The following is a 27,613-nucleotide window of genomic DNA, read 5'->3' as shown; positions in this document are numbered from 1 at the left end:
TAAATGTGAAATGTTGAATGTGCCATTAAGAATGAATGGGTTTTTTGGGGTGGAAGACGTGAAATATTGGGGGAACCCTAAATGTTAAGCGCGAAAAAAATACAAGTTGTGATAGCGTGAATTTTTGGAATTATTTGAAATTTGAACGAAGTGAATCGGATGAAGTATGTGGAAGTCGTCGATGCTTGAATGCGCCATTGGAAATGAATGGGTTTTTTTGGGGGTGAAAAAGGTTGAATTTTGGGGGAACCGTAAATGTTAGGGGTGAAAACAAAAAGGTTGAAAAGCTTAATGAGTTGAATGAGTTGAATGACTTAAATTTTTGGAAACTGCAATGGTGTAAATGTGAAATGTTGAATGTGGCATAAGAATGAATAGGATTTTTGGGGGTGAAAGACGGGAAATATGGGGGAACCCAATCGGATTAAGTATGTGGAAGTAGTTACACTTTGAGTTGTGCCATTAGAAATGAATGGGGTTTTTTGGGGTGAAAAAAGTTTAATTTTGGGGGAACCGTGAATGTTAGGGGTGAAAACAAAAAGGAGCCCAAATGGCATGAATTTTTGAAATAGTTTAAACTTTGAACGGGGTGAATCAGATGAATTATGTGGAAGTAGCGGAACGCCAAAAAACGGGGAGGAATAAGATTAATAATAATAATAATAATAATGAAGTATAGGAATAACATATGTGTGAAGTCCTTCGCCTTCACACAACTAGAGATTGCAATTTCTGGAGAAATTGCGTGTGAAGGCGAAGGAAGCTGAAAAAAAAATGCGGAATGCGTTGGAATGAAGTTGAATGAAGTTGAATAAAGTTGAATGATACTGAATAAAGTTGAAAAAAGTGGAATGAAGTTGAATAAAGTTGAATAAAGTGGATTCAAATCGAATGATTATGAATAAAGCTGAATGAGACTGAATAAAATTGAATAAAGAAGAATGAAGTTGAATGAACTCTATGAAAAATTTTGCATTGAGCAGGAATTGAACCAGCACTTCCCACTTACAACTTGGCGTTTGTACCACTACACCATCAAGGACTTAATTGGAAAACTATAAAACTGAAATGTTGAATGTGTAAGTGGGACTGAATGGCTTCAGGTTGAATAACTTACATTTTTGGGGAGTATGAATTGCAGATCTGTTGAAAAGCTGAACCAATGTGAGTTGAATGACCTCTATGAAAAGCTTTGGACTGAGCGGGAATCGAACCAGCACTGCCCACACAGAACTCGGCGTGTGTACCCACGACACCATCACGGACTAAACCAGAAGGATGTAAAACTGAAATATGAATGTGCAAGTGGGACTGAATGGCGGATGTGTTTTAAGGTTGAATAATTTGAATTTGAATTTGAAGTATGAATAGCGGGTGTGTTGAAAAGCTTAACCAATGTGGGTTGAATGAGCTGAATATTGTGAATTTGAAATATGGATGGTTTAAATGTGAAGTGTTGAATGTGCCATTGGGAAGGAATGGTGAATTTTTGAATAGTTTTATTAAGGTTGAATAATTTGAATTTTTGGGAAGTAGGAATTGTGGGTGATGTGAAATGTGAGTTGAATGAAGTAGAATGAAGTTGAATGACCTCTATGAAATATTGTGGAATGGGCGGAGATCGAACCAATGCAGCAAATGGGGAAGTGTTGAATGTGCCCATTGGAAATGAATGGGGTTTTTGGGATGAAAAAACTAGAATTTTGGGGGAACCATAAAAGTTAGGGGATTAAAAACAAAGATCCTCAATGTCATGAATTTTTGGAATAGTTTAAAGTTCGAACGGAGTGAATCGGAAGAAGTATGTGGAAGTTATGGTGCGCCAAAAAAGTGGGAGGAATAAGATTAATAATAATAATAAAGTACTAGAATAACATATGAGTGTCACACAACTAGAGAATTCAATTTCTGAAGAAATTGAGTGTGAAGGCGAATGAAGCTGAAAAGAAACTGGAATGCATTGGAATGACGTTGAATGAAGTTGAATAAAGTTGAACGATACTGAATAAAGTTGAACGATACTGAATAAAGTTGAATAAAGTGGAATGAAGTTGAATAAAGTGGAATAAAATCAAACGATGCTGAATAAAGTTGAATGATACTGAATAAAGTGGAATGAAGTTGAATAAAGTGGAATGAAGTTGAATGAAGTGGAATAAAATCGAATGATGCTGAATAAAGTTGAATGATACTGAATAAAGTTGAATAAAGTGGAATGAAGTGAATGAACTCTATAAAATTTGAATGAGCAGGATTCAAACCAGCCAAACCAAAATTGAATGAAGTTGAATAAAGTGGAATTAAGTCAATTTATGCTGAATAAAGTTGAATGATACTGAATAAAGTTGAATGATACTTAATAGAGTTGAATAAAGTGGAATGAAGTTGAATGAACTCTATGAAAAACGTTGGAATGAGCCAGCGCTGCTCACTTTCAAATCAGCATTTGTACCACTACACCATCAAGGACTTAACTGGAAAACTCTAAATCTGAAATGTTGAATGTGCAAGTGGGACTGAATGGCACTAAGGTTGAATAATTTGAATTTGTGGGAATTATGAATTCCAGGCTCCCTGTGTGGGGTTTGCATGTTCTCCCCGTGCCTGCGTGGGTTTCCTCCGGGTACTCCGGTTTCCTCCCACATTCCAAAAACATGCATGGTAAGTTGATTGGACTCTCTAAATTGCCCCTAGGTGTGATTGTGAGTGCGGATGTTTGTGTCTGTGTGCCCTGCGATTGGCTGGCAACCAGTTCAGGGTGTCCCCCGCCTACTGCACAAAGACAGCCGGGATAAGCTCCAGCACGCCCGCGACCCCTTGTGAGGATAAGCGGTATGGATAATGAATGAATGAATTGCAGGTGTGTTGAAAAGCTGAACCAATGTGAGTTGAATGACCTAAATGAAGTTGAATGAACTCTATGAATAGTTTTGGACAGAGTGGGAATTGAACCAGCGCTACCCACTCACAAATGGGCGTGTGTAACCACTACACCATTAGGGAATTAACTGGGTGGATGTAAATCTGAAATGTTGAATGGGCAAGTGCGACTGAATGGCGAATTTAATGTGTTTTAAGGGTGAATAATTTGAATTTGTGGGAAGTATGAATTGCAGGTGTGTTGAAAAGCTGAACCAATGTGAGTTGAATGACCTAAATGAAGTTGAATGAACGCTATGAATAGTTTTGGAATGAGCGGGAATCAAAACAGCGCTGCTCACTCACAACTCAGCGTGTGTACCCACTACACCATCAGGGACTTAACTTGAAGGATGTAAATCTGAAATGTTGAATGTGCAAGTGCGACTGGCGAATTTAATGTGTTTTAAGGTTGAAAGTGCCATTCGTAATAATTGGTGAATTTTTGAATAGTTTTATTAAGGTTGAATAATTTGATTTTTTGGGAAGTAGGAATTGTGGGTGATGTGAAATGTGAGTTGATTGAGATGAATGAAGTTGAATGACCTCTATGAAATATTGTGTACTGAGCAGGAATCGAACAATCGCAGCAAATGGGTAAGTGTTGAATGTGCCATTTGGAAATTAATGGGGGTTTTCGGGGAAAAAAAGTTTAATTTTGGGGGAACCGTAAATCTAAGGGGCAAATAAAATACAAGTTTTGATGGCATGAATTTTTGGAATTATTTGAAATTTGAACTGTGGGAATCTGATGAAGTATGTGGAAGTAGTTACAGTTTGTATGTGCCATTGGAAATAAATGGGGTTTTTTTTAGTGAAAAAGGTTGGATTTTGGGGGAACCGTAAATGTTAGGGGTGAAAACAAAAAGGAGCAGCCATGGCATGGATTTTTGGAGTAGTTTAAAGTTTGAACGGGGTGAATTGGATGAAGTATTTGGAAGTAGCGGCACGCCAAAAAAGGAGCAATATCATAGTAATACTAGAGATTGCAATTTCTGGAGAAATTGCATGTGAAGGCGAAGGAAGCTGAAAAGAAACTGCGGAATGCTTTGGAATGTTGGAAAGTTGAATGTAGTTGAATGACGTATGCTACTGAATTAAGTTGAATGATACTGAATTAAGTTGAATGATACTGAAGGAAGTTGAATGATTCTGAATTAAGAGGAATGAAGTTAATTGAAATTGAATGAAAAGGAATGAATTGAAATGAAGTAGAAATAAGTGGGATGAAGTTGATTTGAATGAAGTTGAATGTAGTTGAATGTAGTTGAATGAAGTTGAATGTAGTTGAATGATACTGAATTCAGCCGAGGTCTGACCTAAGTTTTGGAGGTCATTTGGGTCACTTCTGGTCCATGTCCGGCTCATTTGGGTCACTTCCGGTCCATTTCTGAGTCATTTGGGTCACTTACTGTTCATTTCCGGGTCATTTGGGGTCACTTCCTGTTGATTTTGGGTCCTCCCCCAAGATGGCTGCCGCACTGGGGAGACCTCGGGGTGAGTATCCCCAGTCTTGCTAATGTCCCTGCCCAAGATGGCTGATGCACTGGGGAGACCTTGGGGCGAGTATCCCCAGTCTATCTAATGTCCCTGCCCAAGATGGCCGCCTGTCCAAGATGGCCGCCGCGCTGGGGAGACCTCGGGTTGAGTCTCCCCAGTCCAGCTAATGTCCCCGTCCAAGATGGCCGCTGCACTGTGGAGACCAAGGGGCAATAACACTGGTCCACTGGAAATGATTGGTGAATTTTTGTGTTTTTTTTTTTAATGAATGAGTTTAATGTTTTTGAAAGTAGGAATTTTGGGGGTGTTGAGAAGCTGAATGTGAGTTGAATGAGTGTAATGACTTGAATTTGTGGAAATTGGGAAGGTGTAAATGTGAACAGTTGAACGATTCAATGGAAGTGAATGGTGAATAGTTGAATTTGTGTGGGTTTTTTAAGTGTGAATGAGTTAAATGTGTGCAAAGTAGGGATTTTGACGGTGTTGAAAAGTTGAATGGGAGTTGAATGAGTTGAATTTGAGGAAATTGGGAAGGTGTAAATGTGAAAAGTTGAATGGTCCGATGGAAATGAATGGTGAATAGTTGAATTTGTGTGGGTTTTTTAAGTGTGAATGAGTTGAATGTGTGACACTTAGGAATATTGGGGGTGTTGAAAAGTTGAATGTGGGCTGAATGAGTTGAATGACTTGAATTTGTGGAAATTGGGAAGGTGTAAATGTGAAAAGTTGAACGTTGTAATGGAAATGAATGGTGAATAGTTGAATTTTTGTGGGTTTTTTAAGTGTGAATGAGTTGAATGTGTGGGAAGTAGGAATTTTGGGGGTGTTGAAAATCTGAATGTGAATTGAATGAGTTGAATGACTTGAATTTGTGGAAATTGGAACGGTGTAAATGTGAAAAACTTAATGTGCCAATGGAAATTAATGGTAAATAATTTATTTTCTTGTGTTTTTTTTAAGGGTGAATGGGTTAAATGTGTTGGAAAAAGGAATTTGGGGTGTATTGAAAAGCTTGACCAATATGAGTTGAATGAGATGAATGTTGTGAATTTCAAATTGGAATGGTGTAAATGCGAATTGTTGAATATGGCAATGGGAATGAATGGGTTTTTCTGAGGTGAAAATGGGGAATTTTGGGGAAACCGTAATTTTTTTGAATGAAGAAAAAGGACCCCATGTTGCCGTGAATTTTTGGAATACATTGACGTTGGAACGGCGAGAATCGGTTGAAAAATATGGAAGTAGAAGAACGACAAAAAAGTGCGAGGAACAAAATAGAAGAAGAACTAGAGAATGCAATATCTGGAGAAATTGCGTGTGAAGGCGAAGGAAGCTGAATGGAAACAGAGAATGCGTTTTAATGAAGTTGAAAATAGTTGAATGAAGTTGAATGACCTTGAAAAAATTCTGAAAAGAAACAAGAAAAGAGGAAGTAAGGGAAAAAATAAGGAAAACAAAGAATGATGGAATCAAAGGAAAGGAGGAAGCAAGGAACTAAGATAGCAAGGAAAACAAGCAAGAAAGAAAACAAAGTAAGAATACAAAATAGTAGGAAGGAAAGGATGAGGCAAAGAAATGAGGAAGAAGGACACTAGGAAGCAAGGAAGGAAGGAAAAAAGGAATCTCGGGAAGGAAGGAATCTGGGGATGAGAAATCTGTGTGTCCCAATATTTTTGAACAAAATGGCCGTTTCATGAGGGACACCTGGGATGAGAAATTGGGGTGTCCCAATACGTTTGAACTACATGGCCGCTTCATTAGGAACACCAGGGGGTGAAAATTCTGGGTGTCCCAATACTTTTGAACAATATGGCCGCTTTATTAGTGACACTTGGGGATGTAGATTCTGTGTGACCCAATGCTGTTGAACAACATGGCCACTTCATTGGGGACACCTGGGGATTAAAATTCTGTGTGTCCCAACACTTTTGAACAACATGGCCGCTTCATTAGGGACACCTGGGATGAGGAATCGGGGTGTCCCAATACTTTTGAACAAAATGGCCGCTTCATTAGGGACACCTGGGATGAGAAATCGGGGTGTCCCAATACTTTTGAATAACATGGCCGCTTCAATAGGGACACATGGGGTTGAAAAATCGGGGTGTCCCAATACTTTTGAACAACATGGCCGCTTCAATAGGGACACCTGGGGATGAAAAATCAGGGTGTCCAATACTTTTGAACAACATGGCCGCTTCAATAGGGACACCTGGGGATGAATAATCAAGATGTCCCAATACTTTTGAACAACATGGCTGACCAAGATGGCTATCGCACTCGGGAGACCTCGGGGTGAGTATCCCCAGTCTAGCTAATGCTCCTGTCCAAAATGGCCGCCACACTGGGGAGACCTCGGGGTGAGTATCCCCAGTCTAGCTATTGTCCCTGACCAAGATGGCCGCCGCACCGGGGAGACCTCGGAGTGAGTATTCCCAGTCTAGCTAATGTCCCTGACCAAGATGACCGCCGCACTGGGGAGACCTCGGGGTGAGTATCCCAAGTCTAGCTAATGTCCCTCCCCAAGATGGCCGCCGCACTTGGCGAGACCTCGGGGTGAGTATCCACAGTCTAGCTAATGTCACTGCCCAAGATGACCGCCAAACTGGGGAGACCTCGGGGTGTATATCCCCAGTCTAGCTAATGCTCCTGCCCAAGATGGCCGCCGCTCTAGGGGGACCTCGGGTTGAGTATCCTAAGTCTAGCTAATTTTCCTGCCCAAGATGGCCCCCACACTGGGGAGACCTCGTGGTGAGTATCCCCAGTGTAGCTAATGCTCCTGTCCAAAATGGCCGCCACACTGGGGAGACCTCGGGGTGAGTATCCCCAGTCTAGCTATTGTCCCTGACCAAGATGGCCGCCGCACCGGGGAGACCTCGGAGTGAGTATTCCCAGTCTAGCTAATGTCCCTGACCAAGATGACCGCCGCACTGGGGAGACCTCGGGGTGAGTATCCCAAGTCTAGCTAATGTCCCTCCCCAAGATGGCCGCCGCACTTGGCGAGACCTCGGGGTGAGTATCCACAGTCTAGCTAATGTCACTGCCCAAGATGACCGCCAAACTGGGGAGACCTCGGGGTGTATATCCCCAGTCTAGCTAATGCTCCTGCCCAAGATGGCCGCCGCTCTAGGGGGACCTCGGGTTGAGTATCCTAAGTCTAGCTAATTTTCCTGCCCAAGATGGCCCCCACACTGGGGAGACCTCGTGGTGAGTATCCCCAGTGTAGCTAATGTCCCTGCCCAAGATGACCGCCGCACTGGGGAGACCTCAGGGTGAGTATCCCCAGTCTAGCTAATGTCCCTGTCCAAGAAGGCAGCCGCACTGGGGACACCTGGGATGAGAAATCGGGGTGTCCCAATACTTTTGAATAACATGGTCGCTTCATTTGGGAAGAAAAAAATGAATGGACCACGTTTTCCCTCGCCCGGACGCGGGTCACCGGGGCCCCCTTCTGGAGCCAGGCCTGGAGGTGGGGCTCGATGGCGAGCGCCTGGTGGCCGGGCCTGCACCCATGGGGCCCGGCCGGGCTCAGCCCAAAAAGGACACGTGGGTCCCCCTTCCCATGGGCTCACCACTGGTGGGAGGGGCCAAAGGGGTCGGGTGCCGTGTGTGCTGGGCAGCGGCAGAAGACAGGGACCTTGGCGGTCGGATCCCCGGCAACAAAAACTAGCTCTTGGGACATGGAATGTCACCTCTCTGGCAGGGAAGGAGCCTGAGCTGGTGTGTGAGGCTGAGAGGTTCTGACTAGATATAGTCGGGCTCACCTCCACGCACAGCTTGGGTTCTGGTCCCAGTCCTCTCGAGAGGGGTTGGACACTCTTCCACTCTGGAGTTGCCCAGGGTGAGAGGCGCCGAGCAGGTGTGGGCATACTTATTGCCCCCCGGCTTGGCGCCTGTACATTGGGGTTTACCCCAGTGGACGAGAGGGTAGCCTCCCTCCGCCTGAGGGTGGGGGGACGGGTCCTGACTGTTGTTTGTGCTTACGCACCAAACGGCAGTGCAGAGTACCCACCCTTTTTGGAGTCCTTGGAGGGTGTGCTGGAGGGCGCTCCACCTGGGGACTCCATCGTTCTGCTGGGGGACTTCAATGCTCACGCGGGCAATGACAGTGAGACCTGGAGAGGTGTGATTGGGAGGAACAGCCCCCCCCGATCTGAACCCGAGCGGTGTTCGGTTACTGGACTTCTGTGCCCATCACGGATTGTCCATAACGGACACCATGTTCAAACAAGAGGGTGTCCATATGTGCACTTGGCACCAGGATACCATAGGCCGCAGTTCGATGATCGACTTTGTAGTCGTATCGTCGGACTTGCGGCCGCATGTTTTGGACACTCGGGTGAAGAGAGGGGCGGACCTGTCAACTGATCACCATCTGGTGGTGAGTTGGCTCCGATGGTGGGGAAAGATGCCGGTCTGACCAGGCAGACCCAAACGTATTGTGAGGGTTTGCTGGGAACGTCTGGCAGAATCCCCTGTCAGAAGGAGTTTCAACTCCCACCTCCGGCAGAACCTTTCCCATGTCCCGGGGGAGGCGGGGGACATCGAATCTGAGTGGACCATGTTTCGTGCTTCCATTGTTGAGGCGGCCGATCGGAGCTGTGGCCGCAAGGTGGTCGGTGCCTGTCGTGGCGGCAATCCCCAAACCCGCTGGTGGACACCAGCGGTAAGGGATGCTGTCCAGCTGAAGAAGGAGTCCTATCGGGCCTTTCTGGCCTGCGGGACCCCGGAGGCAGCTGACAGGTACCGGCTGCCCAAGCGGAATGCAGCTCTGGCGGTTGCTGAGGCAAAAACCCGGGTGTGGGAGGAGTTCGGGGAGGCCATGGAAAATGACTTCCGGACGGCTTCGAGGAAATTCTGGTCCCCCATCCGACGTCTCAGGAGGGGGAAGCAGTGCACCATTAACACTGTTTATAGTGGAGATGGGGTGCTGCTGACCTCAACTCGGGACGTTGTGGGTCGGTGGGGAGAGTACTTCGAAGACCTCCTCAATTCCATCGACACGCCTTCCACTGAGGAAGCAGAGCCTGGAGACACTGAGGTGGGCTCTCCTATCTCTGGGGTTGAAGTAACCGAGGTAGTCAAAAAGCTCCTCGGTGGCAAAGCCCCAGGGGTGGATGAGATCCGACCGGAGTTTATAAAGGCTCTGGATGTTGAGGGGTTGTCATGGTTGACACGTCTCTACAACATCGCGTGGACAGTCGGGGACAGTCCCTCTGGATTGGCAGACCGGGGTGGTGGTCCCCCTTTTTAAGAAGGGGGACCGGAGGGTGTGCTCCAATTACAGAGGGATCACACTCCTCAGCCTCCCCGGCAAGGTCTATTCAGGGGTACTGGAGAGGAGGGTCCGTCGGAAGGTCGAATCCCGGATTCAGGAGGTGCAATGTGGTTTTCGTCCAAGCCGTGGAACAGTGGACCAGCTCTACACCCTCAGCAGGGTCCTCGAGGGTGCATGGGAGTTCGCCCAACCAGTCTACATGTGTTCTGTGGACTTGGAGAAGGCGTTCGACCGTGTCCCTCGGGGAGTTCTGTGGGGGGTGCTTCGGGAGTAGGGGTACCGAGCCCCCTGATAAGGGCTGTCCGGTCCCTGTACCACCGATGTCAGAGTTTGGTCCGCATTGCCGGCGGTAAGTCGTATTCGTTTCCTGTGGGGGTTGGACTCCGCCAAGGCTGCCCTTTGTCACCGATTCTGTTCATAACTTTTATGGACAGAATTTCTAGGCGCAGCCGAGGTGTCGAGGGGGTCCGGTTTGGTGGCCTCAGTATTGCATCTCTGCTTTTTTGCAGATGATGTGGTACTGTTGGCTTCTTCAAGCCGCGATCTCCAACTCTCGCTGGAGCGGTTCGCAGCCGAGTGTGAAACGGTCGGAATGAAAATCAGCACCTCCAAATCTGAGACCATGGTCCTCAGTCGGAAAAGGGTGGCGTGCCCTCTCCGGGTCGGGGATGGGATTCTGCCCCAAGTGGAGGAGTTCAAGTATCTTGGGGTCTTGTTCACGAGTTAGGGTAAGATGGAACGGGAGATCGACAGGCGGATCGGTGCAGCGTCTGCTGTGATGCGGACCCTGTATCAGTCTGTCGTGGTGAAGAAGGAGCTCAGCCGAAAGGCGAAGCTCTCAATTTACCGGTCGATCTACGTACCTACTCTCACCTGTGGTCATGAGCTGTGGGTCATGACCGAAAGAACAAGATCTCGGATACAAGCGGCCAAAATGGGTTTCCTTCGCAGGGTGTCCGGGCTCTCCCTTAGAGATAGGGTGAGAAGTTCGGCCATCCGGGAGGGACTCAGAGTCGAGCCGCTGCTCCTGCGCGTTGAGAGGAGCCAGTTGAGGTGGCTCGGGCATCTGATTAGGATGCCCCCTGGACGCCTCCCTGGTGAGGTGTTCCGGGCATGTCCCACCGGCAGGAGACCCCGAGGATGACCCAGAACACGCTGGAGAGACTATGGAGAGACTATGTCTGCCTGGGAACGCCTTGGGATCCTTCCGGAAGAGCTGGAAGATGTTGCTGGGGAGAGGGAAGTCCGGGCCTCCCTGCTGAAGCTGCTGCCTCCGCGACCCGACTTCGGATAAGCGAGAGATAATGAATGGATGGATGGGCTTCATTAGGGACACCTGGGGATGAAAAATCGGGGTGTCCCAATACTTTTGAACAACATGGCTGACCAAGATGGCCATCGCACTCGGGAGACCTCGGGGTGAGTATCCCCAGTCTAGCTAATGCTCCTGTCCAAAATGGCCGCCGCACCGGGGAGACCTCGGAGTGAGTATTCCCAGTCTAGCTAATGTCCCTGACCAAGATGGCCGCCGCACTGGGGAGACCTCGGAGTGAGTATTCCCAGTCTAGGTAATGTCCCTGACCAAGATGACTGCCGCACTGGGGAGACCTCGAGGTGAGTATCCCAAGTCTAGCTAATGTCCCTCCCCAAGATGGCCGCCGCACTTGGCGAGACCTCGGGGTGAGTATCCACAGTCTAGCTAATGTCACTGCCCAAGATGACCGCCAAACTGGGGAGACCTCGGGGTGTGTATCCCCAGTCTAGCTAATGTCCCTGCCCAAGATGGCCGCCGCACTAGGGGGACCTTGGGTTGAGTATCCCCAGTCTAGCTAATTTTCCTGCCCAAGATTGCCGCCGCACTGGGGAGACCTCGTGGTGAGTATCCCCAGTGTAGCTAATGTCCCTGCCCAAGATGGCCGCCGCACTGGGGAGACCTCGTGGTGAGTATCCCCAGTGTAGCTAATGTCCCTGTCCAAGATGGCAGCCGCACTGGGGACACCTGGGATGAGAAATCGGGGTGTCCCAATACTTTTGAATAACATGGCCGCTTCATTAGGGACACATGGGGATGAAAAATCAGGGTGTCCAATACTTTTGAACAACATGGCCGCTTCAATAGGGAAACCTGGGGATGAAAAATCGGGGTGTCCCAATACTTTTTGAACAACATGGCTGACCAAGATGGCCATCGCACTCGGGAGACCTCGGGGTGAGTATCCCCAGTCTAGCTATTGTCCCTGCACAAGATGGCTGATGCACTGGGGAGACCTCGGGGTGAGTATCCCCGGTCTAGCTAATGTCCTTGACCAAGATGGCCGCCGCACCGGGGAGACCTCGGAGTGAGTATTCCCAGTCTAGCTAATGTCCCTGACCAAGATGGCCGCCGCACTGGGGATACCTCTGGGTGAGTATCCCCAGTCTAGCTAATGTCCCTGACCAAGATGGCCACCGTACTGGGGAGACCTCGGCTGAGTATCCCCAGTCTAGCTAATGTCCCTGTCCAAGATGACCGCCGCATTGGGGAGACCTCGGGTTGAGTATCTCAAGCCTAGCTAATGTCCCTCCCTAATATGGCCGCCGCACTTGGCGAGACCTCAGGTTGAGTATCCCCAGTCTCGCTAATGTCCCTGTCCAAGATGGCAGCCGCACTGGGGAGACCTCGGGGTGAGTATCCCCAGTGTAGCTAATGTCCCTGTCCAAGATGGCAGCCGCACTGGGGAGACCTCGGGGTGAGTATCCCCAGTGTAGCTAATCTCCCTGCCCAAGATGGCCGCCGCAATGGGGAGACCTCGGGGTGAGTATCCCCAGTCTAGCTAATGTCCCTGTCAAGATTACAGCCGCAATGGGGAGACCAAGGAGCAATAACACCGGTCGACTGGAAATGAATGGTGAAATTGTGTGGCTTTTTTAAGGGTAAATGAGTTGAATGTGTGGGAAGTAGGAATGTTGGGGTATTGAAAAGCTGAATGTGAGCTGAATGAGTTGAATGACTTGACTTTGTGGAAATTGGAATGGGGTAAATGTGAAAAGTTAAATGTGCCAATGGAAATGAATGGTGAATAATGGATTTTTTGTGTTTTTTTTAAGGGTGAATTACTTGAATGTGTGGGAAGACTGAATTATGGGGGTGTTGAAAAGCTGAATGTGAGTTGAATGAGTTCAATGACTTGAATTTGTGGAAACTGTGAAGGTGTAAATGTGAAAAGTTGAATGTTCAAATGGAAATGAATGGTGAATAATGGATTTTTTGGGTTTTTTTTAAGGGTGAATTACTTGAATGTGTATGAAGTCAAAATGTTGGGGTAGTTGAAAAGCTCAATGTGAGTTGAATGAGTTAATTGACTTGAATTTGTGGAAACTGTGAAGGTGTAAATGTGAAAAGTTTCCAATGGAAATGAATGGTGAAAAGTTTTTAGTCTTAGTAATTTTTGTGTTTTTTTTTAAGGGTGAATTACTTGAATGTGTGGGAAATAGAAATTTGGGGTGTGTTGAAAAGCTTGACCAATATGGGTTCAATGAGATGAATATTGTGAATTTCAAATTGGAATGATGTAAATGTGAATTGTTGAATATGGCAATGGGAATGAATGGTGGAATTTTGTGTTTTTTTTACGGGTGAACAAGTTGAATTTTGGGGTAATAGGAATTGTGGGTGTGTTGAATAGGGTGGGTGAGTCTCCCCAGACTAGCTAATGTCCCTTCCCAAGATGGCTGCCACACCGGGGAGACCTCGGTGCGAGTATCCCCAGTTTAGCTAATGTCCCCGACCAAGATGGCCGCCACACCGGGGAGACCTCGGGGCGTGTATCCCCAGTCTAGCTAATGTCCCTCTCCAAGATGGCTGCCGCAACAGGGAGACCTCGGGGCGAGTATCCCCAGTCTAGCTAATGTACCTGACCAAGATGGCTGCCGCACCGGGGAGACCTCGGAGTAAGTATCACCAGTCCAGCTAATGTCCCTGACCAAGATGGCCGTTGCACCGGGGACACCTCGGGGTTTGTATCCCCAGTCTAGGTAATATCCCTGACCAAGATGGCCGCCGCACCGGGGAGACCTCGGGGCGAGTATCCCCAGTCTAGCTAATGTCCCTGACCAAGATGGCCGCCACACTGGGGAGACCTCGAGGTGAGTATTCCCTGTCTAGCTAATGTCCCTGCCCAAGATGGCCGCCGCACTGAGGAGACCTCGGGGTGAGTCTCCCCAGTCTAGCTCAGGTGCCTGACCAAGATGCCCGCCGCACTGGGGAGACCTTGGGGTGAGTATACCTAGTCTAGCTAATGTCCCTGGTTGTTGTTTTGCTTGCTCATGTGCTCATATCCTTCATTGCTCACATCGGGTACACCAATAAATAACACGCACCCAGTCCATTACAGGTCACATATTTTGGTCGTATTGTTTAGAAATTTTCCACATGCTCCAGTGTGTTCAATGAGGCTCAGTGGCAATTAACGGGGAAGGTCCGAGGAGGGAGGGAATATTGTCGAGTAGTAGTAGGGGATCACACACACCTACATATAGGTCAAGATACACAAACAGGGGGCTGGGACGAACTGACCTTTAGGCCAGTTCAAAACAGGGATGAAGATTTTTCAGAAAAGCTCAAGTTTTACCTGAGTGACCCCTGAGTGATCCATAAGGTCACTCAGGGGTTGCTAGACTAGGCCTCTTTGGCGGATATGTTTAGATCGGTGACTTGAGCCGGGCCGTTATCTTGTTGTGACTTTTCTCTTGCTTGGCCTTCCGTGGCAAACTTATTAGTTGATTTCATTAGTGGTCACACATAGTCACAGGGGCTATCTTCACAGCTGCATCTCGATTTCTCTGGCACACTACATGGGTCTAAATTTATTGTGACCCTACTTTTGTGGGGTCAAAAGAGGGAGGTGCTCTTTTTTACAAATTACTAAATTCTAAATAATGTTGGCCTCAGTATTTGAGGCCGAAAGAGGGTCTGAAGTATCTGAATCTATAAGAATGGCTTTATATTAGCCAACAGGTTAACCAAAAACCAAATTGGGAATTACACATCGCATAATCAGTTCAAAGTCAGCGTGCCCTGATCCGAGCACAGGACCAGATGGTGAAGATCAGCCCCATAGGCAGGGCCAGCCAGGGAGAAGACCAACCCACATTATGTTTAGATTTTGAAGACAGTATAATTGTGAGGGCTGCATGTTAGACCACGCCCCTTTTCTGCCGTCGCCCGTCTCGAGTGAGAGCATTCGCGAGGATGGAAAAGCTGCCCAGATCTGCTTATTGTATGATTCCTGAACTTCAGAGATGGTCAAGAAAACTGACGAGAAAATTCAATCGATTTGTGTGAGTCTTTATTATAATTATCATTTACATAATGGATGCCTTCTTGAAAGATAAAACAAACAGTGAGTTGTTTTTGTGGATTGATAATTGGGCTTGCGCCCTGGTGACCCTATAGCAACCAACAACTCCAACAAGCTCATCAGCAAGCTCTGAAGAAGCTTGATAGCGATCATGATATCTTGAATCAGGTGCGTTGCAGCAGGGATAGATGGAAAACAGGCAGGACACCGGCCCTTGAGGACCGAGTTTGGATACCCATGGACCCGGTTAATCAGGGCCAGGGGTCTCTGTGATGGTGGCGCTCCCTGTGGCCGTGGGCTGTCATTCCTGTCAGCGTGGATGAGCTCCCCTTGGGTACCCTTTCCTTATATGATTTCTCTGTGCCTTGCCATGTCTTTTTAACACAGTTTATCAGGTTCTGTGTATGTGTGTGTGTGTGTGTATATGAGTGTTGATGTGCTTGTGGATACAGTTTATGTCTTTGTGTATGTTGGGAAGGAGCGGGTCTTCTTTCTATGTTGCATTTTGGATGTTTTTATTGCACAGTACTTTGAGCTGCATATTAATGTATGAAAAGTGCTATTTAAATAAAATGTGATTGATTGATTGATTGATTGATTGACTGTGTTCATTAAAGTTTGTTATTCAGCTTGATTGTAAATAGTACTTACTGTTATCCTTTCTTTTGAAAACATCTTTAACATTAAGAAAAAAATAAACTTCAAAACTTCAAAGAGCCAGGTCCTCCAACATAAGAGATAATTGCTTTCAAAAACTAAAGCAGATACTTGGCTCCGGCCCACAAGGGGTGTCAAACTCCGGTCCTCGGGGGCCACAGTCCTGCATGTCTTAGAGGTTTCCTCCTGCAACACACCTGATTCAAACGATGAGGATCGGGATCAGGCCCCTGCAGAATTTGCTAATGAGCTGATCATTTGAAACCGGTGTGTTGCAGCAGGGAGAGATGGAAAACAGGCAGGACAGCGGCCCTCGAGGACCGGGGTTCGACACCTGTGGTTTATATTATTCAAAAGGCGGTTTGGGAGAGCTGTAGAACACGCTCAACCACCATCTGAGTATAACAAAAATGTTGTTTTGGTCTTCTGCGAGTATTTTCCTATTTGTATAAAACCCTACTAAATGTGTATGAGAACAGACTCATTGCATAAATTTGTGTTTTCGCCATATGCCTTAAGCCACTACAAAATTTACTTAAAGGTTTCATATGAAATGTTTTTTTACAGGGAGGGTCACTGATAGTGTAGTGGTACACACGCCCGAGTGTGCGGGCAGCGTGGGATCGATTCCCGCTCAGTGGCGGTGTCTGTGTGTGCCCTGCGACTGGCTGGCGACCAGTTCGGGGTGTAGTCTGCCTTCGCCCGTTGACGGCTGGGATAGGCTCCAGCACCTCCCCGTGACCCTGTATAGGATAAGCGGTTTGGAAGATGACATGACATGACATGTTTTTTTTACACTTATTTGGGAGACTTAACTAACAAATTGAGATTTAGATCTCTAAATTCGTAACCAGCGCCAAATCTGGAGTCACAAGCTACATAAATATGGGCAGAGGTAGTTTAGAACGAGAGCTGATATTTTTGCAGACACACACAAGGCGGCACATTTGAAAAAGGGTTGTTTACAACGGTGTGGTTGTGAACACAGCTGACATGGCAAAATAAGAAACTGATAAGCTCAAGTGCAGCGGCAGGATGAAGCATGCAAAGTACATTCATAAAGAACTGCAAGCAGGGCTCCATGGGTGGATGATGTTAAGTTGGCCAGGGAGCTCATGCACTGTGAAGTGGACACTTGAGATGGCCTTCCATCTCACTCGTTTGTGTCCATGTGTGAAGCCCCCTCCCGCACCCTCCAGCTGTGCTGCAGACAGGGTGTGATTATAAAATACAATAATAATTAAGATGGTAATAATAATAGTAATATTGTGTTAAATTAATTTATTTGTACAATGATTCAGTGGGTAGATTGTCAGAAATATGTATGCCGGTGCCCTGATCAAGTTTATCAGATTCGCAATAGACTATCTTGTGTCAAATATCTGATGTGGTTCCAGCAGGTTTTGACTACTTTCTGACACCAAATTGTCAGATAAGGTGCCATGTCAAAAGACCCACCCTTGGTACTTTGGAATGCGCAGAGCAATGAATCAAATTCCCTAAAAGGTGCACCGAGGCTTGCAGGAAAATTAAGACACATACATTTTCACATGCACCATCTACGAAAATAGAGCCTTCAAGGTTCTACATTCAGTGAGCTCCCTTGTAACATCTGTGTTCGCAGGTTTATATGTACTAGTTTGCACATACCCACCTCTAAGGTATACTCTTTCAACCTCCAATTTTTCTGGATGACAGCCACAGCAATGAGCCCAGCGATGCTAGCCAGGATGAGGAAGAGAACTGTGGCTATGCGACACTTGTAGCCCACTTTTCGGGTTGACGCCATTTCCTGTTTGCAAAAAATAAGATTATGTGGTTCTCACTAATATCTTCTCAGAAATTATGAAAAATGATTGTGATCAAATATAGTCATGGGTGCATGTAAGCCGTGCGCCGGTAAGCATGAGCACTGGAAGTTGAATATTGCGTTCAAATCTGTCGTCACAGTTTTGCGCACTATGAATAGGTCAGTCTGGCCTCTATTCAGACCTATTCACTATGTCACTATATTCACTATAAGCCAGCAGCCACAAAGATTGCTTCAGAGGACCAACTTCAAAGTAGAAGCAAAGTAAGTCATTGATATCCTTGTGCAGTATTACTTGATTCGCTTTTATTTTTAAGTTGACCCTCATGGCGCGTTGCATAGTAGCCCATAAACAACGGTTGTGGCGGTTGGACTGATTGATTGGTTTCCTGCTAACAGTTAAATTCGCCCTGAAACAGTGGCCCAAAGCGTTGCAGGAGGGCCACTAGGGAGACGGTTATATCTGTGCCGACGCACCGTGGCTTCCATGGTCTGTCAAAATATATCGTTATGACAAAGGGGTCTGTGGTGCATAAATAGAGAATTCATCCATCCATCCATTCATCCTTCCATCCATTATCTACCATTATCAGGTCACAGAGACAGCAGCTTCAACAGGGAAGCCCAGACTTCCCCCTTTCCAGCACCGTTTTCTCACTCTTTCAGAGGGATCTCAAGGCATTCACAAGCCAGCTGGGAGACATAGTCTATCCAACGTGTCCCGGGTCTTCCTCAAGGCCTCCTACCAGTAGGATGTGCCCAGAACACCTCACCAAGGACGTCCAAGAGCATTCTAATCAGATGCCCGAGCCACTTCAGCTGGCTCTTCTCAACATGGAAGCGTCGCGGCTCGACTCTGAGTTCCTCGCGGATGATCGAGTTTCTCTCCCTATCTCGGAGGGAGAACCCGGACACTCATTTCGGTCGCTTGTATCTGTGCTCTTGTTTTACGGTCACGACCCACAGCTCGTGACTATAGGTGAGGGTAACAACATAGATCGACTGGTAAATGGAGAGCTTCACCTTTGGCCTCAGCCTTTTCTTCACCACAACTGACCGATACAGAGTCCGGGGTTAGGGGTCAGCAGACACTGCACCGATCCGTCTGTTGATCTCACACTCCATCCCACCCTCACTCGTGAACAAGACCCTAAGATACTTGAACTCCTTCACTTGGGGCAAGATCTCATCCCCGACCGAGAGAAGGCACGCTACCCTTGTCTAACTGAGGACCATGGTCTCAGATTTGGAGGTGCTGATTTTCCTCACTACCGTTTGAAACTGCTGCGAACCGCTCCATTGAGAGTTGGATATCACAGCTTGAAGAAGCCAACAGTACCACAGTACCACATCATCTGCAAAAAGCAAAGATGCAATACTGAGGCCACCAAACTGGACCCCCTCAACGCCTCGGCTGCACCAAAAGTTCTTTCTTTTCAAATTATTTTTATTCATTAAACAAGTTTGCACAAAAAAGAAAACAATATACAACCACACACAATCCTCAACAAACAGCCGCCACCTAGCTACACTCGTAGCTAAACAACCAGCTCAGTCTAGAGTCGAAGTCAAATGTTAAATGTCCACATACACTTCTTGGTGCCTTTGCCGCTGATACATAGTGGCGGAAATATCCAAACTTAAATTAAATAACAGTAACAATACTACATACAATAATAATACAATAACAAAAATCAAAAATAAAATAAATAAATAATTGTGCCCTGCGACTGGCTGGCGACCAGTTCGGGGTGTAGTCTGCCTTCGCCCATTGACGATGGGATAGGCTCCAGCAACTCCCCGCGACCCTATATAGTATAAGCGGTTTGGAAGATGACATGACAAAATAAATAAATAAAGATACAATTTAAATAAATATAATATAAAATAAAAAGTAATCAGATAATCACACAAGTACAAGCAGCATGGACAGCGACCTCAACAATGCCAAGCTGTTTAAAATGGTATCATTACCAGTGTAGCAACCGTCTTTGTCATTCCTGCAATTGGGTGGAAGTATTATCAAAGAATGAAAAAAGGGTTCCCAAGTATTGTAAAATATATTAACAGAAGCACGAATAGTATATCTAATTTTCTCAAGCCTGAGGTTCTTATCAGTACTTCCCTTATCCAATGAAAGATTTTGGGTGGGGCAGCCTCCTTCCATCTCAAAAGGATCAAACGTCGAGCCAAAAGTGTAGTAAAAGCCATGACCCTACAACTCCCAGTAGGTAGCCGCAATCCCTCGGGCAAAACTCCAAGCATCGCCATTAAAGGGTCAGGAGCAATCCCAACCCCAGAGGGCATGAAAAAAAAAAATCCAAAATTTTCTAAGGTGGCATAACCAAAACATATGGATCAAAGTTGCGTCTGCCAGTTTATACCTGTCACACAAAGGGCTAATTAGTGGAAAGAAATTGGACAATCTAACCTTAGAATAGTATACCCGATGAACTACCTTAAACTGATCAAAGCATGACGAGCACAACTCGATGAATAATGGACCCTTCTTTAACTCTTAGACCCAATCTGCAAGTGGAGCTTGAAGATCTCATTCCCACAAGTCTTTAATTCTAGATAAGGAAGGAGCCTGGATATCTAGTGATATCACTAGATGTACCAAGGTTCCGCCACCAATTTATGCAAGGCTTTTAGTTAATCTACGTAAGAGGGTGCTCAGACGCTTTTGTTCTGGAAATGAGGCAATTACTGGTGCACAGTGAGGGGGATTGTTGGGGGACACAGACACCCATTTGGAAGAATTGTGTTGTGCAACCACTTTGCCTGTGAATGATCATGACATGAATTGAGCCACTGAGTAAATTAGATTAGATCAACATGTATTTTTTATTCTTATTTAGATTTATTTATGAGCTAAAAGCACGCGTAACTGACAGATATAGTATATACAAAGAGAAGGAGATTGAAGTGCATCAATGACATTTTTATTTCTTTTTGTGAATACACTAAAAACAGAATTACAAGTACAGGAATTGAATCATATACACAAGATATACAGAATGTATGAAAATTCCTCAATGTGTACAAAAAACTATGTATCCAAACAGTGTTCATAAATCAGTGTTGAGTCTGTGGCATGCTCTTCTTTGTGTCACTGGCATTTCAGTGACCCTCACTCAGCATTTACATGATCACAACATATCTGACATTGCCATGGCATTTGTCTGCATTGGCCACATATGTCTTTATAACATGCAACACAACGTACAGTAGCGTTATTGCGTCGTGTTGTATTGGGTGACAGTGGTTGGCTTTTTCTTAGTGGTCTCGTCTGTCTCAATCACGCTGTGCATGCTGCTAAGAATGTAGACAGTCTTTTACTGTTTTGCTGCATATGCCGTCAGCGTGGCACCAGTGGTTGAAAACACCGAATGAAGAAGATAAGAGCAATAGTTATTTTTAATTTTCACTTGGAAGTCATGATGAAAAACAAAAGTCCAGAACAACAAAAAATATCTGCAAAATACTGTACCTGAGTGCTGAATTCATGGTCCATCTGTCTTATTGATTGAGGAAGTTCCCAACGAATCTTGTTCACTGTTCACAGGATGGTGGTTTGCCAGCTTAGCAGTCATCGTGCAAGTGACAGAGATGTAAAAAAAATTGTCTGTGGTGACAGTCCTGCCCTTATCCATGAATGGTTCCATCAACTTCATGACCCAACTTCATCCCAAATCATTGATACCACATTCCAGTGCTGGAGGCTGCAGTAAATAGCTTTGCACAGTAAAGTGGAGAAACTACACCAATAAGGTGCTGGCCTTTACTCAAGACTATGCTAGCAGACCCTTCATTGAGCCACAGCAACCAAGTCAGCGATTGGGTCCTCCCACATCAAAACCTGACAGAAAGTGGGTCAAGCTAAAACATCCAAATGAATACAGAGACTTTGCAGGAGCTACCCTTACCCCTGCTTTTCGATGAAAGAAACCTGCCCCCCCGGCATTCCAATGTAAGAGCTCCCCCCTCAACGATTCAACAGACAATGGCTACATTCACAAATGAAATGATGCTAATGGATGCAGCAGAGTTGTTAGTTTGTTAGTTAGGAATCTACACGCGTTTTGGCAGCGTTCTGGTACTTCACTGAATTTTTTAAAATCCTGGTAGTCCTAGTGGATATGGGAGCCTAAACTAAGTATATGCTTGATACACCCTTTCTTATTTGGATAAAAAGAAATGATATCATCCATACTTGTTGTAGGGGTTTTATTGGGGAAATGAGTTAGAACCGTTTTAACATAACTTCAAAACTGTATATATCTAAAAAAGTGTGAATTAGGAATATTGAATCTTTGGACTAACTGTGCGAAACAGACAAATACATCATCTACAAAAAGGTCATCAAGCCGCTTAACGCCCAAATTAAACCACAAGAGAAAGGCTTTGTCAACAGTTGAAGGTATAAAATAATGAGTCGAGGCCACTGGACTAAAAAGGCAAGTATCGAGCATCCCAAATGTTTTCCTAGATTGAGAGAGTATCCGAAGAGAGTGAAATATTACAGGATTATTTGGAAATGCCTCCACTGTCAAAGGAAGTGATGCCCTGACAGGGCAGATAATGAGATGGGGATTCAAGAAAGTGCTTCAATTTGCACCCAAATGGGACCATTCACATTAAAGCGACACTTGGGTGAGCTTCACATTGGCACTTATATAATAGGTTTGCATGTAAAAATGACATCAGTACTCAAGTGCCCCCCCCCACCCCAAAAGACTCTGTCGTGATTTAACACTAGAAAACCCAGGGTTTTTTAACAACTCCTTGGTTGCCCAGAAAGCGGTCAAATATCACCCAGATTCTTATCTAACAACTCTGCTGACAATGTGCGACCTTACATTTGTAAATTGGCCATTACCTGCCAAAGCAGCAGGCGGTATGGCGGGGTGGGGCAGTAGGGGGATCGGTGGTGGTGGGGGGTTGTGGGGTAATATCTAGCATTGCAAAACAGGGGGAAGTGGTAGTCCTCAGGTATGAAAGGCAAACTACTCTTCACTGACCATTTGTTTGGGGGAGGCCAGCATTCACTAGCCTAAATAACGTGATCTACAGCAGTCATTAGACTTTGTTGTCTGGCAAAAATAAAAATAAGTTGAAGAAACAAACAGCTAAAAATGACTTCAGCCATATCGACACATCTTGTATCTTTTTTTTTTTTTTTTTTAATTTGGCACAGTAATAGTAAGTTGCTGATGGTGTAGTGGTGCACACGCCTGAGTTGTGTGCGGGCAGCGTGGGATCGATTCCCGCTCAGTGACCCTGCGACTGGTTGGCAACCAGTTCAGGGTGTAGTCTGCCTTTCGCCCATTCTCTGCTGGGATAGGCTCCAGCACCTGCCCTCGACCCTGTACAGCGGTGTAAAGATGACAAGACATGACAATAATAGAAAACTACAACACTTCATTTTGTCAGCGGTAACCATGATTGAGTAGCCTAAAGACCATATCTCAGTAGGCACATTCAACAGTCGGCAAAAGCACTCAGGTCCACTGTAATGCAGGTCCTATTATGTTCTTTTTTTCCATCAAGAGCTCAAAGTATGTCATTTTGTATATAATTTTTAAAAAAGTGTCTTATCTTATTCCTTATGAATAATGAGTGTTTTAAACCACTGGTCAGTCACACACTCTTCTTGTTCATCAATGAATATCAACGAAAAGAAAAAAAACTTATTCATTTCATCAGTTACTCAGACCCTGATTGCTTCATCATCCTCACTGGAGATTTTAATCATACTGATCTCAAGACTGTCCTACTCAAACTTCAACAACATGTACATTTTCCAACTCAACAGAATCCCAGCTCTACTCTGAAGACATCCAAAGCCTGCCCCAACCCCCACATTAGAATGTCAGACAATATGCTAATGCCAGCATGCAGACAGAGTGTGAATGTTGCCAAACCAGTTTTGAAGGCGCTTGAGAGGGCCTCCTCTGCTCCTCAACACTGGTTTGATTCAACAGAATGTGAAATGTTCAATTTTGCAGCAATAATTACAACAAAATCACTAAGCAATATCAACCACCATAATAATAATCAAAAAATATATAAAACTAGAGCTGTGAGCAGCTAGAACGGGCCCTCGCAACCCTGACCACGTTGGGGTACTTGCAAGTCGGGGTACTTGCAAATTGGGGTACTTGCACATAGGACAATAAGCATAAAAATTGTAGGTGTTAATGCAAGGCCTGATGTTTGTCCGAAGGTGCATGAGTTTTCACCTAAGTTTAGACCGTGAAAAACAGCATAATGTTTCTTTGCAAATGGCTCGTCACAACGGCAACAGCGTGCAACGAAAAAAAAACATTAAATAACTTTTCATCTTAACCATGTTTAGGCGAAACACTCAAAGTTGTAGTCGATCGGATAAAATCTCTTGGAGGAGTTAGATAAAATATGACCTCTATAAAAAGGGCAAAAATTCCAAAATAAAGGCAAAATGGCGGACTTCCTGAAAGATTTGGCCTATGGCTAAAGATACTTTTTTGTAGGTCTTGGGTTGTTACAGATGTTTTCAAACTGTCACATCTAGGTCAATTGTAGAACCGTGAATGCGTTCTTAAATATGTGTCGGGGGATCTATAGAGACATTTTTTTAAACTAGCACAAGAAATCTCTACAGTATTTTTATGCCACGTCTAAGGTGTGCACAAAGTTTCACGGGTTTTCGCCCAGGTTACGACCCTCAAAAACAGCATCATTTTCTTTATGAACAGTGCATCACCGTGGCATCAGCGTGCGATGAAACAAAAATCTTTCAATAACTTTCCATCTTATTGAAACACTGAAAGTTTGAAAACGATCGGATAAATTCTCTAGAAGGAGTTTGTTAACATGGTCTATAAAAGGCAAATAGAGATGCAGAACTTCAAAATACAGCCAAAATGGCGGACTTTGAGTTGGATTTAGCACATGACTAAAAAGACATCTTTGTATGTCTTGGGCTGTTAAATATGCCTCCCAATTTTTACAGATCTGCGTGAAACGTGAAACTGGAAACGCTTGGTTAAAGATTTGTAGGTGTCGCTATTTTTGAAAAATAGCACAGGAAATCTCTATAATATTTAGATTCATGCAAGGTCTGATGTGTGTGCAAAGTTTCAGGATTTTTCACCAAAGTTTAGACCCTCTAAAACAGCATGATTTTTCATGATATACAGCGCATCGCCACGACAACATTGTACAGCAAAATAAAAAAGATTTCAACAAGTTTTCATCTTAAATATCTTTCGATGAAGCATGCAAAGTTTGAAGACGATCTGATAAATGCTCTTGGGGGAGTTGGTTAAAATATGACTATGAATGTCCCAAAAGGGTGCAACAATTCCAAACTAAAATCAAAATGATTGACTTGACCTGTAAAGCCCAAATTTGAAGTCAATCGGGTGAACCATCTCAGACTTGGGGGCAAATGTATGACCCCTGTAAATGTGCACAAATGGTCCAAAGCAGTACTTTCAAATACTCATTACTCACTTTCTAGACAACGAAATAAAAAGATTTCAATAACTTTTCATCTTAAACATCTTTAGATGAAGCATGCAAAGTTTGAAGACGATCGGATAAAAATACTCTAGGAGGAGTTCGTTAAAATATGACCACTATGAAAGTCACAAAAAGTTGCGACAATTCCAAAGTAAATTCAAAATGGTTGACTTCCTGTAAGGTTTAGCAGATGGCGATAAAAGACATTTTTGTAGGTCTTAGGCTGTTACGTATACCACCAAATAGATGTTTGTGAAACGTACAACCCAGAATCCTTAGTTCAAAAGGAATTATGAAACGCAAAGTTTGATGCTCAGCCCGTCATATAGTGTTTAGAAAACGTAAAAGATTTTGCCCTATTGTTGCCCAACGTGATGAGATGGTACAACCCAAACTTGAAGTCAATCGGGTGCACCATCTCAGACTTTCGGGGCAAATGTATGACCCCTGTAAATGTGCACAAATGGTACAAAGTTGTACTTTCAAATACTCATTACTCACTTCCTGGACGACGAAATAAAAAGATTTCAATAACCTTTCATCTTAACCATCTTTAGATGAAACATGCAAAGATTGAAGACGATCGGATAAATGCTCTAGGAGGATTTCGTTAAAATATGACCACTGTGTAAGTCACAAAAAGTAGCGACAATTCCAAAGGAAATTCAAAAAGGTTGACTTCCTGTCAGGTTTAGAAGATGGCTGTAAAAGATAATTTTGTAGGTCTTAGGCTATTACATATACCAGTAAATTTTCATAGATGTAGGTGAAATGTACAACCCAGAATCCTTCGTTAAGATGGAATTATGAAACGCAAAATTTGATGCTCAGCCCCCGTCATATAGTGTTTCAAAAATGTAAAATATTTTTCCCTATATTTGACCCATGTGATGTGATGGTACAACTCAAATTTGAAGTCAATCGCGTGAACCATCTTGGACTTAGGGGCAAATGTATGACCCCTGTAAATGTGCATAAATGTTCCAGAGTTGTAATTTCAAATATTCATTACTCACTTCCTGGATAACGAAATAAAAAGATTTCAATAACCTTTCATCTTAAACATCTTTAGAGGAAGCATGCAAAGTTTGAAGACGATCGGATAAATGCGCTAGGAGGAGTTCGTTAAAATATGACCACTGTGAAAGTCACAAAAAGTAGCGACAATTCCAAAGGAAATTCAAAAAGGTTGACTTCCTGTCAGGTTTAGAACATGGCTGTAAAAGATAATTTTGTAGGTCTTAGGCTATTACATATACCAGTAAATTTTCATAGATGTAGGTAAAACGTACAACCTAGAATCCTTCGTTAAGAAGGAATTATGAAACGCAAAGTTTGATGCTCAGTCCCCGTCATATGTCTTGCAGCTTTTGCTGCTCGGGCCCTAATAACAAGAATTTCTATAAAAACAATAGGTTCCTTGCAGCGTTCGCTGCTCGGCCCTAATGAACTTCTTAGTGAAAACATGGCCATCCCCACCATCTCTTTAAGGTGATAGTGTGACCAATATGCCATACAGTTTATATTAGCAGCCCATTAATACAACCGGAAGTTAGGAAGGGCCATATCACATTCAACTTTAGCCCTCTGCAAAAATTCTTTACGCACACATGGCTGTTTTTTGTTCCATATGTAAGAAGATATAGTTGAGTCCAGTTTCTTGAAATATGAGGCAGGAATGAAAATAGGTAAACATTGAAACAGGTACATTAAGTATTCCCACCTACGGACCTCTGTCAAACGGAAATTCCCTCACCCAGAAAAAGAAACGTGGGCATTAAATTTTCTACTACTATATTACATTAACGATTGATTACTTACAACGGAAGTTCCGGTATCCGGAACCTGGAATCCATAGTGAAGCCCGCAGTAGCGCAAACTCAAGCAGTCCCCGCTCGATACTACGGAAAAACTTTGACCGCTCCGCCATCATCGGATCAAACGGAAATTCCCTCACTTTGAAAAAAAAAAACGTAAGCTTGAAATTTTCTACTACTATATTACATTGACGATTGATTCCTTACAACCAAGTTCCGGTATTGTATCCGGAACCCATAGCAAAGCCCACGGTAGCACAAACTCAAGCAGTTCTTGCTCGATACTACGGAAAAACCTTGACCGCTCCACCATCATCGGATCCAAAACGGCGACATGTAAGTTACTCTTTGGCATGCGTTTTTACTGAAATTGCGAAATATTTAAAATGTATTAATTTACATTTTCGCCTGTAGATCAGGGCATCCAAACGAAGAAGAACGGTAATGACCATGGAAGAGAGAGTGAAATGCATCCGATTAAGCGAAGCTGGACACAAAGTAAAAAAAACATCCAGCTTAGGAGTTGGAAAAACTCAAATCTATGATGTCAAGTCACCGTCCAGCAAGGAAGCTATGGAGATGGCATCAAAAATGCTTTTTTATGCATAAGAATCACCAGACATCAGTGATGATCAACGGGACAGTTACTTGCAATTAGCAACAAAACTGTATGATACCCAGACAAACATTTTCATACAGCAAAGAATGAAGCCAAAACAACAACTCAAAATAGACTATCTTTTTCCCAAGTCTGAGAAAAATCAACACTAAAATACAGTACAGT

At 44.5% G+C, this 27,613-nt stretch overlaps 1 protein-coding gene across 1 annotated transcript in view; it reads right to left on the bottom strand.

Annotated features, from left to right (window-relative positions):
- entpd3 (ectonucleoside triphosphate diphosphohydrolase 3) overlaps nucleotides 1–27,613 on the bottom strand; it is a 138,692-nt gene that overhangs the window by 88,863 nt on the left and 22,216 nt on the right. Inside the window, exon 3 of the mRNA XM_086039127.1 lies at nucleotides 17,348–17,485. Within this exon, the coding sequence (XP_085895253.1) occupies nucleotides 17,348–17,482 (135 nt within the window). The 5' untranslated portion in view covers nucleotides 17,483–17,485. The remainder of the gene's footprint in view (nucleotides 1–17,347; nucleotides 17,486–27,613) is intronic.

The sequence above is a fragment of the Filicampus tigris genome, chromosome 8 (genome assembly GCF_054856515.1).
Source record: "Filicampus tigris isolate MCC_2025a chromosome 8, RoL_Ftig_1.0, whole genome shotgun sequence".
NCBI lineage: Eukaryota > Metazoa > Chordata > Actinopteri > Syngnathiformes > Syngnathidae > Filicampus > Filicampus tigris.
This window is presented reverse-complemented; position numbering and strand designations above follow the sequence as displayed.